The sequence below is a fragment of the Chiloscyllium plagiosum genome, chromosome 18, assembly GCF_004010195.1.
Source record: "Chiloscyllium plagiosum isolate BGI_BamShark_2017 chromosome 18, ASM401019v2, whole genome shotgun sequence".
In the NCBI taxonomy this organism is placed as follows: Eukaryota; Metazoa; Chordata; class Chondrichthyes; order Orectolobiformes; family Hemiscylliidae; genus Chiloscyllium; species Chiloscyllium plagiosum.
The window spans coordinates 18,440,935-18,456,020 of record NC_057727.1 but is presented as its reverse complement, the minus strand read 5'-3'; the positions used below and the strand labels follow the sequence as shown (position 1 = coordinate 18,456,020).

General features: G+C 40.5%; 1 protein-coding gene across 2 annotated transcripts in view; it reads right to left on the bottom strand.

Annotated features, from left to right (window-relative positions):
• Nucleotides 1-10,596: 10,596 nt before the first annotated feature.
• The window catches only part of LOC122558904 (inter-alpha-trypsin inhibitor heavy chain H3-like), a 90,785-nt gene continuing 86,295 nt past the window's right edge, over nucleotides 10,597-15,086 (bottom strand). For both annotated transcript variants that reach the window (XM_043707838.1, XM_043707839.1), the window contains 2 exons: nucleotides 12,382-12,493; nucleotides 10,597-12,277 (listed from right to left, as the gene is read on the bottom strand). In XM_043707838.1, coding sequence (XP_043563773.1) covers nucleotides 12,133-12,277; nucleotides 12,382-12,493 — 257 coding nt within the window. In that variant the 3' untranslated portion in view covers nucleotides 10,597-12,132. The remainder of the gene's footprint in view (nucleotides 12,278-12,381; nucleotides 12,494-15,086) is intronic.

The following is a 15,086-nucleotide window of genomic DNA, read 5'->3' as shown; positions in this document are numbered from 1 at the left end:
ACCATGCCAACTGTAACCACTGAGCAACTGGGCTGCCCATTCGCACACAGCTAATCAGAGCGAATGTTACATCTATAGTCAGAAAGGACATATTGGAGGGTTCATCTACTGAGGCAATATGGGTAGAGTTCAAGCATAAGATAGGTGCAATCACTTTGATAGGATTTTACGATTAGCCCCCCCCAGCAGCCACCAAGACATTGAGGAACAAATATGCAGGCAGATTATTGAAGGATGCAGTAAAAACAGAGTTGTCATAGTGGGTGACTTTAATTTCCCCAATATGGACTGCACCTCCCTTCGAGCAAGAGGCATACATGAGGCAGAATTTGTTAAGTTCATCCAAGAGGGTTTCTTCAAAAGTATGTGGATAGTTGAACTAGAGGAGGTGCCATACTGGACCTTGAACTGGCTAATGGGCAGGGCCAGGTGACTGACCTTTCCGCGGGAGAGCATTTTGAAGTAGTGATCACAACTCCTTAGGTTTTAAGCTAGTTATGAATAAGGTTGACAAGCAGGAGGCTGGAAGAACACAGCAAGCCAGGCAGCATCAGGATGTGAAGTCAACTTTTCGAGTATAACTCTTCCTCAGGAAGAATAGTTGACTTCTCCATCTCCTGATGCTGCCTGGCTTGCTGTGTTCTTCCAGCCTCCTGCTTGTCTACTTTGGATTCTAGCATCTGCAGGTTTTTTTGTCTCTATGAATAAGGATGAGTCAGGACCTTGTAGTAAGTTACTAAAGTGGAGGAGGGCAAATTATGTCAGTATTATGTAGGAGCTAGGTAGCGTTAATTGGAAGGAGATGTTCTCAGGCAAGTCCACATTTGATGTGTGGGAATTGTTTAAATACTTGCTGATGAGAGTTCAGGACTGGCATATTCCAGTAAGGAGAAAGGACAAGGATGGCAAGGTAAGGGACCCTTGGATAACATGAATTTAGTCAAAGTGAAAAAAGAAGCATATGTAAGGTTTTTGTAACTAAAATTGGACTGGGTCCATGTGGAATATAAATAAAGCAGGAAAGAGCTCAAGCAGGGAATTAGGAGAGCAAGAAGGGACCATGAAATTACCTTGGCAGTTAGGGTGAGAGAGATTTCCAAAGCATTCTGTAAAAATATTAAAGAAGATAATTAGGGAGAAGGTAGGGTCACTCAAGGATAAAGGATGGAACTTGTGCTTGGAGGCAGAGAACGTGGGTGAAATCCTAAATGAACATTTTGCATCAGTATTCACCCAGGAGAGGGATATAGAGGATAATGAGATTTGTGTGGAGCATGCTAATATGCTAGAGCGTTTTGAGATCAAGAAAGAAATGGTGTTGGATCTCTTCAAAGGCACTATGGTGGGTAAATTCCCAGGACCCAGTGATATCTACCCCTGGTTACTTAGAGAAGCAAGAGAGGAGATATCTGGGGCCTTGACCAAGATCTTTACATCCTTATTAGTCACTGGAGAAGTCCCAGAGGACTGGTAAGTAGCTAATGTTGTTCCTCTATTCAAGAAGGGAAATAGGGATAATCCTGGAAACTATAGACTCATGAATCTTACATCAGTGGTTGGGAAGCTATTGAAGATAAGATTAACACATATTTGAAAAAGCATGGCCTAATTAGGGACAGTCAGCATGGTTTTCTGCAGGCCATGTCATGTCTTTACTAATTTGATTGGATTTTTCAAGGCGTTGACAAAGGTGATCGATGAAGGTAGAGCAGTGGATGTTGTCCACAATAATTTTCGTAAGGTTTTCAACAAGGTCCCTCATGGTAGGCTCATCTAGAAGATTAAGATGCATAGGATCCATGGATTCAGAATTGGCTTTCCCATAGAAGGCAGAGGGTTGTTTTTCAGGCTGGAGGTCCGTGACTAGTGGTGTTCCGCAGGCATCTGTACTGCGATCTCTGCTGTCTGTGATATATACAACAATGACTTCGATAAAAATGTAGAGGGTGGGTGAGTAAGTTTGCAGACTATACAAAGATCGGTGGAGTTGTGGATAGTATAGTAGGTTGTCAAAGGATACAGCAGGATATAAATAAGTTGCAGATATGGGCAGAGAAATAGCAGGTGAAGTGTAAGTGTGAGGTGCTGCACTTTGGGAGATCAAATATTAACTAGAAGTATACAGTTAATGGCAGGACCCGGAACAGCATTAATGTATAGAGGGATCTTGGGGTTTGAGTGCACAGCTCCCTGAAAGTGGCCATACAAGTAGATAGAACGGTGAAGATGATGTATGGCATGCTTGCCTTTATTGGTCAGAGAATTGAGTACAAGAGTCAGGATCTCATGTTGCAGCTTTATGGACCAAGGACAGGCAGAAGGGAATAGTTTAATTTGATGTCATGTTTGGCACAACATTGTAAGTCAAAGGGCCCCGTTCCTGTGATGTACAGTTCTATGTTTTATTCTATTTTGACCCAGCAACAGTAAAGAAACAAGAATAAATTTTCAAGTCAAGATGGTGAGTAGCTTGGAGGGGAATTTGCAATTGGTAGTCTTCATATTTATCTGCCCTTGTCCCTCTAGATGGTAGTGGATTTGGAAGATGCTGTTTAAGTAACTTTGGTGAACCTTTGCAGTGCATCTTGTGGATGTACTAACTGCTTCTACTGAACATCAGTTTTGGAGGGAGTGAACATCTGTGGATGTGGTGCATGCACACATGTTGAAATTTTGAAAGCTTCACTAACTAAAAACCACATCTGCTAGGGTGACTGGTTCCCCTGAAGTGAAAACTTGACTCTTATCTCTAGGAGAACAATTCTCTCTTCTGAACTGAATTGTTGATTTTTCTGAATTAAAATTCAGGGTTCAACCAATGTTCTTTGATCTGTCATAAACTCAACAGGATAGCCATTCTATTTTAAAACCTCAATTCCCAAAGGATAGTAATATGTACTGGTGTGTGTATCTTTTATCACAACATTCACAAAAATGGTTGTTAATTCTGAAACAAAAGACCGTGCCTAATTCAGGTCTGAGTGGTTTTAAAAAAATCAAGCTTTAATACACATTGATGGTCAACGGTATTGAGGTGTTCAACAGTGTTATTAAAGCACCAGGGCCTGAATTTAGGGGAGATGCCAAAGACTTGGGTGGGATTAGTGTGGTGGAAGGGGAATGGGAGAATTGTGCCTGGGGCCAATCTGATTCCCAGCATGGGGAAGATTGTGTTCACCCTACTAATTAAATTGGAAACAACGTACAGAGGCAAATGACAATTAGGCTCATTAGTGAGCCACTCAATGGCATTTATCCCTAAGCCCACTGGGATGTAGTCATAGCTCATGGACATAAACGTATTTGTACCAGGAGAAAGTGAGGTCTGCAGATGCTGGAGATCAGAGTCGAGAGTGTGTTGCTGGAAAAGCACAGCAGGTCAGGCAGCATCCAAGGAGCAGGAGAATCGACGTTTCGGGCCAGAGCCCTTTATCAGGGATGAGGCTGGGAGCCTCAGGATTGGAGAGATAAATGGGAGGGGGGTGGGGCTGGTGGAGAAGGTAGCTGAGAGTGCATTAGTTGGATGGAATGGGAGTAAAGGTGATAGGTCAGAGAGGAGGGTAGAGTGGATAGGTGGGAAGGAAGACACGTGGGACAGGTCATGAGGACGGTGCTGAGCTGGAAAGTTGGAACTGGGGTAAGGTGGGGGGAGGGGAAATGAAACTGGTGAAGTCCATATTGATGCCCTGGTATTTGTACCAGCCTGCCATTGCTCCCAAGCTGCCCAAGAAACCATGTCAGATCTCATAATTGCGGACGGGCGGCAGGGGTGGAATGTGGTCTTTTGATCAGTGCCCAATTAAGGTGCCCAGTTTTGGAGGCAGTTTTTGGGTGATTCTGAAAGCAATTTATTTTGCTAGCCTCTGATTGGAAAACCATTGTCAAGGCTAGAATTTCTTACCTGTAGGGAGAGACGTGATTGCTTGGAAGACCCGACACTGGCCAGTTAAATGCTTTCATCCACTTAACCAGTGTCAGATTTCCTCAAGAACACATGTTTTTCACTGGTTCTCCAATAACTAGGGGAATATGCATTTCTGGTACTGAATTCTGCCCCAGGACAATTTCCATCATGAGATCCAAGCAAATGATACTTGAAGACTTCTTTGTAGGTTATTGTTAAGTTGAACAGATTTCCAGCTGTCAAGAGGACATTGTAATGCCAGGTAAAAGGGGTGGCAAGGGACAAGTCTTACCCTCATACAATTTTTATGTGGAGGTGCTGGTGTTGGACTGGGGTGGACAAGGTCAGAAGTCACACAACAGGTTTATTTGAAATCACAAGCATTCAGAGAGGTGATCCTTTGTCAGGTGAATTGAGGAGAAGCACAGAATTTATAATCAGAGATATCAAACAAATGGTGTGAGTGGAGTGTCGACAGGCTGTATAACAGGTCTGTGCAGGTGATCAAGATAAGATGGTGTGAGAAAACTGTCAACAGCAGAATAGTGTATGAAGGGATGACCTATACTCCAACTAATTGAAGCAGTGAGACAAATACAAAAAATTTAAAACCAGACGACTGGAATAATATAATAGGTTTAAAAGTCACAAACCAAGGGTCTAACCAAAGTAGCAAATAATCCAAAATTGTACAACCTAATTAAGGTAGAGAGATCATAACAAGTTATCAAGATGATGGTGTCAAAACAGGATAGTAAGCAAGATTTTACAGAAACTGAATAGCATGGTGATGTCAATGTAGCGAATGTGAACCCAAGATCACAGTTGAAGCTATCCTCATTTGTACGGAACTTGGCTATTAGCTTCTGCTCAGTGATTCTGTGTTGCTGTATATCTTGAAGGCCACCCTGGAAGATGCCTACCCAAAGATCAGAGGCTTGACCGCTGAAGTGTTCCCCAACTGGGAGGCAACATTTCTGTCTGGTGATTGTTGCGCATTATCCATTAATTCATTGTTATAGCGTCTGCATGGTCTCGCCAATATGCCATGCTTTGGGACATCTTTTCCTGTAATGCATGAGATAGACAACATTGCCGAGTCACATGAGTATCTGCCATGTACATAGTGGGTGGTGATGGTAGTATCCACATTTATGATCTGGCATGTCTTGAAGAGGTGGCCATGGCAGGTTTGTGTGGTGTTGTGGTTAATGTTGCCCTGAAAGCTGGGTGGTTTGCTGTGAACAATGGTCTTTTCCAGGTTTGGCGGATGTTTGAAGGTTAGAAGTGGAGGTGTAGGGATGATCTTGGCGAGATGTTCATCATCAATGGCATGTTGAAGGCTGTGAACAACATGACGTAGTTTCTCCGCTCCAAGGAAGTACTGGACCATGAAGGGTACTCTATTTGTTGTATCCTGTGTATGTCTTCTGAGGAGGTTATTGCGGTTTTTTGCTATGGCACATCAGAATTGATGAAGACGCAGCACTCAGAAAGCTTGTGATTTCAATTAAACCTGTTGGACTATAACTTGGTGTCATGTGATTTCTGGTCCAGTGCATCCTAGTTCAATACTGGCATCTCTGCGTCATGATTCACATTGGCACTACAAACTGGCAGCTCAAAGTAGAGAGGATCTCCAAGAAAATCACACATATCAACACAGACATCAAGTTTCTGCAGAGATGTAAGAAAGCAAAGAAGTTCCCGAAAGGACTAGAGATCACAAACCCACTCAAGCCGACCTACAACACAGACTATGCTGAGAGACTGTGCCGTTGCACTTCTCGCACACTCCTCAATCATCTCGCACATCAGCACTACAGCAGATGCTCCAACCTTGAAATCAAAATAGAATCCATATTCTCAGCTTGCATTCATGATACAGCTGACCAGCTACAAGAAACTGCCAAGCAGATGAGGCAACGGAACTACACCATCTACATGCACCCCAAGAACTGAAACTGGAGAAACTTACATCACCACCAGCAGTAACTAAGCCTCCTCTGATACCACGGTTGAAGCTGGTACCATTGCAGAGCAATCTATCGCCAACTTGTCTGACCACAGCCTTCAACCAGATGAAAATGAAGTTCTCAGCCTAGGGCTCAATTTCTCCCTTATTATCAAAATGGTAGTCTCACAGCAAACACAGAGGAATTCATCAGGCGATTGAGGCTCCAGGAATTCTTCCACAAACCCCAAGGTGTCAGCAGCAAGCCCAGTGAGACAACCAATAAACCAGAACAGTCGACAGAAAGATCCGCAGTGCAGCGACAAATGAAGAAAGAGTCGAATTGGATCCCTCCAGTAGACTGCTGCCCTAGGCTCGAAATGTATGTTCAAGCTGTCAGGAGGTGTATTAGTGCCAGAATCATGAGCCACACTCACAAGATAGATGATTTGGTTACCTTTACTGTGTTGATATGTAACAGTTTGCCCAATGTTTGAAGTGCATACACCATGTCCTGGTCTTTCTGGCTGCTGGGAGACAGTGAGGACTGCAGATGTTGAGAGTGTGGTGCTGGAAAAGCACAGCAGGTCTGGCAGCATTCGAGGAGCAGACGAATCGACGTTTTGAGCAGGGGCTGATGAAGGGCTTATGTTTCCTGACTAAGAGCTTATGCTCAATGTTGATTTTCCTGCTCCTTGAATGCTGCCTGACCTGCTGTGCTTTTCAATCATCACTCTCTCTTTCTGGCTGCAATCTCTTTTCTAAATGTTTTGTTTATGCTACTGTACTGATCTAATTATCTGCATGTCTGCATAGTTTTGAATGTTTTAGTTGTACACATGGATGTGTTATCTTAGAAATTGCATACTTTAGTATCATGCCTCAACTTGATTTGTTAACACTGCAAAACATTAACCATGTTTTCCATGTCTGACTTGATAATTTCAACCACTTGAAAATATTTTAATAGCCATCTAGAACATGAAAACTTCAGATACATGAATTACCACTATTAAAAATTCCCTTACTTCTCGGTGCAGTTACCCGAACTTGTACTGGCATGTTTATTGGTTAACTGGTATGTGAATGTGGGGATGAAGAATATGTTTTCAGGTGACATGAAGATTGACCAAATGGTTAAAAGTGAGTAAGAAAGTTTTATCTGTTAGGAAGGTATGGACACGTTGATCAGATGCACAGATCAGTGGCGAAAGGAATTTGATCCTTATAAGTGTGAGGCGATGTACTCTGAAAGAAGTAACAAACAAGGGAGTACTCAATGAATGACAGGACACTAGGAAACTCAGAGGAACCTTGGTGTGCTTGTTCACAGATCTTTGAAGGCAGCAAGGCATGTTAACAGGGTGGCTAAGAAGGCATGTAGGACACTTACCTTTATCAGTCATGGCATAAATTATAATGGCAGGGAGGTTCATTTGAATTTGTCCAAAACTTTGCTTAGGTCACAACTGGTGTACTTTATGCAGTCCTGATCACCACACTATAGGAAGGATGTGGTTGCACTGAAGGGGGTGCAGAAGAGATACACCATGATGTTTCCTGGATGGGGCATATTAACTATGAAGAGGGGCTGGGTAGGTACATTTTTCTTTAGAGCAGAGAAGGCTGAGGTGGGTTCTGAGTGAGGTGTATATATTATGAGGCGCATGAACAAGGTGAATTGGAAACAACAGCTCACCGTAATTGAAGTGTCAATATAATTTTAGGGCAGGAGATTCAGAGGAGATTTGAAACAAAAATTAGTTAACCCAGAGATGGTGGGAATCTGGAATGCTCTGCAAGGGAGCATACAGGTGGCAAGAGCCCTCTCTACTTTTAAAAGATTCGTGGACAGGCTCTTGAAATGCTATAACGTTCAAGGCTATTAGCTAACTGCTTGAAAGTAGGATTGTAAATAGGTTGGTGCTGACTTGGTGGACTGAAGTGTTCTGTGCTGAATGGCTGCATGATTCTAATCAGTCAGTGAACTATACATATGTGAAGTGAAATCTCTCTGTCTTTGCTTATTGATTTTCCACAGCTAGCAGTCAGGCATGAGCTTGATATTGAAAACTTAATGGGATGGCTTGAGAAAACATTGACTCCCTATCTGCAAGGAACTGACCTGAAAAAGGTGCAATACCAGCTGAGCTGCTCAATGATGGAAACTTCCACCTGATGCTTTACCTCCACCAGCCTTTCTTTCTCTGCTGTCGAGAAGGCTGGCCCACAGGACATATATATATATATGATGCAAACAGCACCTGCTATACAAGAACAAAAGCATTTGAGGATATTGTGACACTTATAAATATCTCACTTCTCAATGTCACTGGGAAAGTCTTTGCCGGGATCATTCTGATAAGATTCCACTGACCAGTGGATAGGATGGATGTGGATATGGAAGCACAATGTGGCTTCATAGCAGATCGATATTTGGTAGATATAACCATCATCCATACATCAGTTCAAAAACACTTTGGTTTTGTGGACCTTACAAAAACATTTGACACTCTGACTGAGCAGGCCTGTAACAGGCTCTAGAAAAAATTGGCTATCATCCAACACTTTGCAATTTCAAATGGTCCTTCCATGTCAACATGAACAGCACCATTCAGTTTCATGGCTGCACATATGACTGTTTTTAAATTGAGAATTAGGTGAACGGAGTTGTGTCCTGATATTATTCTGTTTGGTATCTTTTTCCTCTTCCCTACTGACTTCTACTGCTGATATGAATGAAGTGCATCTCCATATTTACTCGCCATACTTAATCAGATGAAAAACTTGTGAGGAACTGTTCTGAGGAAAGGTCACTCAACCCAAAATGTTAACTCTGATTTCTCCCCATAGGTGCTGCCAGATCTGCTGAGCTTTTCCAGCAATTTCTGTTTTTGTTTCTGATTTACAGCATTCACAGTTGTTTTGGTTTTTATTTTTCTTGAATAAGTCATGAATGAGGAAAGTGAATGGATTATAGCCAAGTTTGTGGATGACACAAAAATGGGTGGGAATGACAGAGTTTGCAGAGGGATATATTCAGGTTAAATGAGTGGACAAAAAACTTGGCAGATGGAATATAATGCAGGAACATGTGAGGCTATGCACCTTTGCAGGAAGAATTGAGAAGCTGAATATTATTTAAATGGAGAAAACTATAGGAAGTTACAGAACGGAATGATTAGGAGTCCTTGTCCTCAAAAAAAAAACTAACATCTAAATTCAGTGGGTAATAGAGAAGGCAAATGGAATGTTAGCCTTTCTTTGAAAGGAAATTGAGTATAAAAGTACAGAGGTTTAGGTAAAACTGTACAAGGCACTAATACACCTGCAGCTAGAATACTGTGAACAGTTCTGGGCTACTTATCTACAGAAAGACACAGTGTGATTGGAGGTATTCTAGAGAAGGTTCACTAGACTAATCCAATGGACTGTCTTCTGAGTAAAGTTTGAGTAGGTTGAGGCTGTACATTTTGGTATAGAGGTGCTGGTGTTGGACTGTGGTGGACAAAATCAGAAGTCACATCACACCAGGTTTATAGTACAAGTTTATTTGAAAGCACACAAGTTTTTGGAGTGCAGCCCCTTCCACCTGGTGTTGTGTGACTTCTGACCCTGCACTTAATGGATTTTAGAAAAATGAGAGGCAACCGTAATGAACCATACCAAATTCTTAGGGACTTGAGGGAATACCCCTTGATGGGAGTGTCCAAGACCAGAGGTCATAATCCCAGAGTGAGGGTTTGCCAATTTAAGACAGAAATAAAGACAAATTTCTACTTTGAGGGTAGCAAATCTGTGCAATTCTTTACCACAGAAGGCTGCCAAGGCTGGATTCTTATAGTATATTCAAGGATGAGGTAGACAGATGTTTAGCCACTCAGGGAATCTGGGTTTCTGGGAATAGCCAGGAAAGTGGAGATGAGGATTATCAGATCAGCCATGATCTCATTGAATAGTTGGGCAGACTTGATGGGTGAATGGCCTACTTCTGCTGCTGTCTTCTGGACTATTGATAATAATTTTAAAAAAAATTCAATACTCAAATTAAAATTGACCAATAATTAATGACTCATAAAAATGTTTACTCCACTAAAATACATGCTTTTTACCAGTACAACATAATGCAACAGGATGATGACAGAGAAGATAGAAAGGCTTTGAAGGAAGGAAACAACAAAGCATAAAAGACAATATGTGCATAGAATGGGAAAGTAGGGAAATAATACAAGGCTGGGAAAGTAAGAGAGGGCACCTGGATATCAACAGAAGTTTATTATTGCTGCAAAATCACCCTAAAAATAAATTATGGTAAATTAAATAACAAATTTCAAGAAGATTTTTATTATTCACAGAATGGTAGGAATCTGGAACTGACTTTTCCATGAGGTAGTACAAGGACAACACTGAAAACATATAAAATGTATTTGGGTTTGCACTTGAATTGCTGCAACTTACAAAGCCATGGTCCAAGCACTGGCAAGTGGGATCAGGCTGGATGGCTACTTGTCAACTGTTGGGGACACAATGGGCTGAGTGACCTCCTATGTCTATGATTTGATGTTTAATGAAACCAGTGCATCAAATCGTATTCAAAGGAAATGATGGAGAACTAACTATAATGCAAAATGAAACTGTGTTCATCAAAAGAAGTTTGAGGAATTTTACTCTATTAATTTAATTCAGAAATGATTGGCTATAAAGCAGCGACACAACAATACACACAAATTGACAAGACTTTAAAATAAAATTGATTTATTTGTCTACAAATGCAAGAATATATCTGGTGAGTATAATGTCTTCAGATTATGCACATTATTAGAACAATTCATTATGTAGTTATTAAAAACTCATATTATCAGACCTGTTTATACATTGGAAGATACATACATTTGCTTCCTGCTAGTACGAGGGACAGATTGTTCAGTATTGCTTTTGCAGTTTGCCAAATAATTTAGCTTACTATCAAAAATGCTTTTGGAACCATTTTGTATTGCTAAGTTACTCCATAACTCTAAAAATGCACTTTTTTTTCAAATTCATATCTATATTGGAGTTGTACACAATTGTTACACAACGGAACCTTATGCAGTGATATGGTCCACTCAAACCTAGTGTTCTTTTGGTCCAAATGTTCGTGCATTGCAGTAAGTAGTACTGAAGCCAATTCATTACTTGGCCACTTTCTTTTCTGTTCAGTGCTAGAACTATGCTAATGCCTGCATAGGTATCGCTGCCTCTGATGTCAATCAAAATAGCTATTACATTGAAATCAGCATACCAATTTTTTTTTGACGTGTTCTTTAAGTGCGTTCCTACTGCACTGGCATCAATACCCACCTTATATTCAATTATTTGCCGTATGATGAAAATACATTTGGCTATTTGTGGACAGTATTACAGAATTGACACCAGAATTCCTGTTTTTAATTTACTGGTGGAACAGGTTTGAGGTAGGAGCTTCAGGAAAATTTGCTGACCTAATACGATGTCAAGGGGTCTATGGAAACAGAGGAAGGAAATTGAGATAACTAATTTAGTTATTAGGCAATTTCACTGGATATTTAGAATTTTCAAGAGTATGTAAACCCCACTGTGTTCATAACAGGAGGTGAGTGCACGGCAAGAGTTATAGTAACAACCAGTCTGACCTTTACATGTCAAACTGACAAGTTCACAATGATCTGCACTTACAGGTTTGATATTGCATCAGTCTCACATGGAGACTGGTATCACAATGAATACTAATGTATAAGAAAAGCCATCTAACACTATTAGCCTCATGTCCTTTTCATTACATTGCTCTCTCATGCCCCAGACTCTTTAGCGGTGCTTTCAATGTTGTCACAGTGAAAACTACACATTGTCGGAATTAGTTGGCCGTTCCATCTCCTCAAGCTTGTCAGCTTTCCCTACTGGATGGTGGCCTTTGAAGAAGGTTTTTATGAATCAAGTCTTGTGAGATTACATCTAAAGTCATGGTGCTGCTGTGCATAGGGTAGAAATCTGAAAATAATCTTGACGCTGCACATTTTCAGAGACTGGAGCATAGTGGATCAGCAGAGGAGCGTACCTGGCACCCATTTTTAACAAACAAACCTAATCTGGTCATTTTACATAGGCAGTAATTATTCTGAAGAAACATTGTAACTTATGATTGAAGAGACAGGAAGTGCTTACACATATGATTTTTAATCTGTTTTTGTATTTGAAATATAAAGTAATTGTGCAATCGAGTCATTCGAGAGATAAACTTTCATCATCTGCTCTCAGGTTATGAATATAGGTAGTCAAATAAAGAAGAAACAACATAGTCAGTGGGGCTTCCATCAATAAATCCTTTGCCATTGTAGTGAACGAACCAGCATGGGACATTGGTTCCACGCTTTGGATCAAATCTGTAGTCTTTCTGGTACCCTCTAAAATTAAAATTATCAAAAAGTTGCATAAGAAATTTACAAACAAGTTACAGCTGTTACACCGAAGACACAAAAAGTGTTAATGTTATCTTAGTAAGCATTACCTTGTTACTCTGAGTTTGTGACCTTTTACGATCATTGTTGCATCAGATTTGCCTTCATCTAAACCAGGGTGAATATTATATATCTCAGCACTTATTTCATGGTAAAACTGACCTGTGTCAAAATAATAACAAATTAAGTTGATTGCAAAGTCACAATAAACATTAATATACTGAGTGCAGAAGGAAAATAAATATTATTATATTCTACCAGTGAAGATTTATAAGGGATGAATTAATTTCAAAGTTGTTGGTAAATTTTGTGACTAAATCAAGAACGTCACTTTTCTCCAATGAGTAATGCAAGAACTTTAGTGGTAATTTGATTTAGTAAAATATTAACAAATAAATTTGTTAATTTAGTTAAAATTACACTTAAATATTGACCAAAAATGGCTGTGGAATATTTATGAAGTTGGGAATTGAAATGAACTCAACTAAACTAAACCATTCCTTTCATTATGTATTTCACAAATGGGTGAACATTTAATTTTTTGACACTATGTAGTGACACAAGACTGAATATGTGGTAGTAACTTCACAGTTTCAGTGAAGTATGGAAATTGCTGTTCTTGGGACATATATCCTGCAGAAGTATCATTTAGTATGGCAATGAGAAAGATTAGCTTTGTGTTGCAAAGGAATCTGTAAAAAGATTGAACAAGAGCTGTATCCCCGTTAGTCTTCACACAACAGTAGCTTGTAAATATAAAGTACTTCATTGCATTTTAATGTCCTAAAGTAATTTCCCATGCATATCCAAAACAAAAGATCTCAGTTATCTGTAAGAATAATAGGGTGGTTATGGTAGGGGATTTTAACTTTCCAAACATAGACCAGGGCTACCATAGTTATAAGGGTTCAGATGGAGAGGAATTTATTAAGCATGCAGAAGAAAATGTTCTTAATCAGTATGTGGATGCACATACTGGAGAAGGTGCAAAACTTGACCTACTCTTGGGAAATAAGGCAGGGTAGATGACTGAGGTGTCACTGGGAGAGTACTTTGGGGCCAGCAACATAATTCTATTAGTTTTAAAATAGTGATGGAAAGAGATAGACTAGATCCAAAAGTTGAAGTTCTAAGGCCAATTTTGATGATATTAGGCAAGAACTTTCAAAAGCTTATTGGGGCAGACATTTGCAGGTAAAGAGGTGACTGGAAAATGGGAAGCCTTCAGAAATGAGATAATGAGAGTCCAGAGACAGTATATTCCTGTTAGGATGAAAGGAAAGGCTGGTAGGTATAGGGAATGCTGGATAACTAAAGAAATTGAGGGTTTGGTTAAGAAAAAGAAGAAAACACATGTCAGGTATGGACAGGATAGATCGAGTGAATCCTGACAAGAGTATAAAGGCAGTAGGAGTATACTTAAGAGAGAAATCAGGAGGGTAGAAAGGGGACATGAGGTAGCTTTGGCAAATAGAATTAAGGAGAATCTAAAGGGTTTTTACAAATACATTAAGGACAAAAGGGTAGCTAGGGAGAGAATAAGGCCCCTCAAAGATCAGCAAGGCGGCCTTTGTGTGGAGCCGCAGGAGATGGGGGAGATACTAAACGAGTATTTTGCATCAGTATTTACTGTGGAAAAGGACATGGAAGATATAGATTGTAGGGAAATAGATGATGACATTTGAAAAATGTCCATATTACAGAAGAGAAAGTGCTGGATGTCTTAAAACACATATAAGTGGATAAACCCCCAGGACCTGATCAGGTATACCCTAAAACTCTGTGGGAAGCTAGGGAAGTGATTGCTGGGCCTCCTGCAGAGATATTTAAATTATCGATAGTCACAGGTAAGGTGCAGGAAGACTGGAGGTTGGCTAACGTGGTGGCACTGTTTAAGAAAGGTGGTAAGGACAAGCCAGGGAACTATAGACCAGTGAGCCTGATGTTGTTGATGGGCAAGTTATTGAGGGGAATCCTGAGGGACAGGATGTACATGTATTTGGAAAAGCAAGGACTGATTAGGAATAGTCAACATGGCTTTGTGCATGGGAAATCATGTCTCACAAACTTGATTGAGTTTTTTGAAGAAGTAACAAAGAAGATTGATGAGTGCAGAATGGTAGACGTGATCTATATGGACTTCAGTAAGACATTCGACAAGATTCCCCATGGGAGACTGGTTAGCAATGTTAGATCTCATGGAATACAGGGAGAACTAACCATTTGGATACAGAACTGGCTCAAATGTAGAAGACAGAGGGTGGTGGTGGAGGGTTGTTTTTCAAAATTTGGAGGCATGTGACCCCAGTGGAGTGCCACAAGGATCAGTGCTGGGTCAACGACGTTTTGTCACTTATGTAAGTAATTTGGATGAGGTATAGTTAGTAAGTTTGCAGATGACACCAAAATTGGAGGTGTAGCGGACAGCGAAGAATGTTACCTTGGATTACAACGGGATCTTGATCAGATGGGCCAATGGGCTGAGGAGTGGTAAATGGAGTCTAATTTAGATAAATGCAAGGTGCTGCATTTTGGGAAAGCAAGTCTTAGTAGGACTTATACATTTAATGGTAAGATCCTAGAGAGTTCAAAGTTTGTGAGAAGATTTGTAGCTCGGGTGCTCGTTGTTGTGGTTCTGTTCGCCGAGCTGGGAATTTGTGTTGCAGATATTTCATCCCCTGTCTAGGCGACATCATCAGTGCTTGGGAGCCTCCTGTGAAGCACTTCTGTGATCTTTCCTCCGGCATTTGTAGTG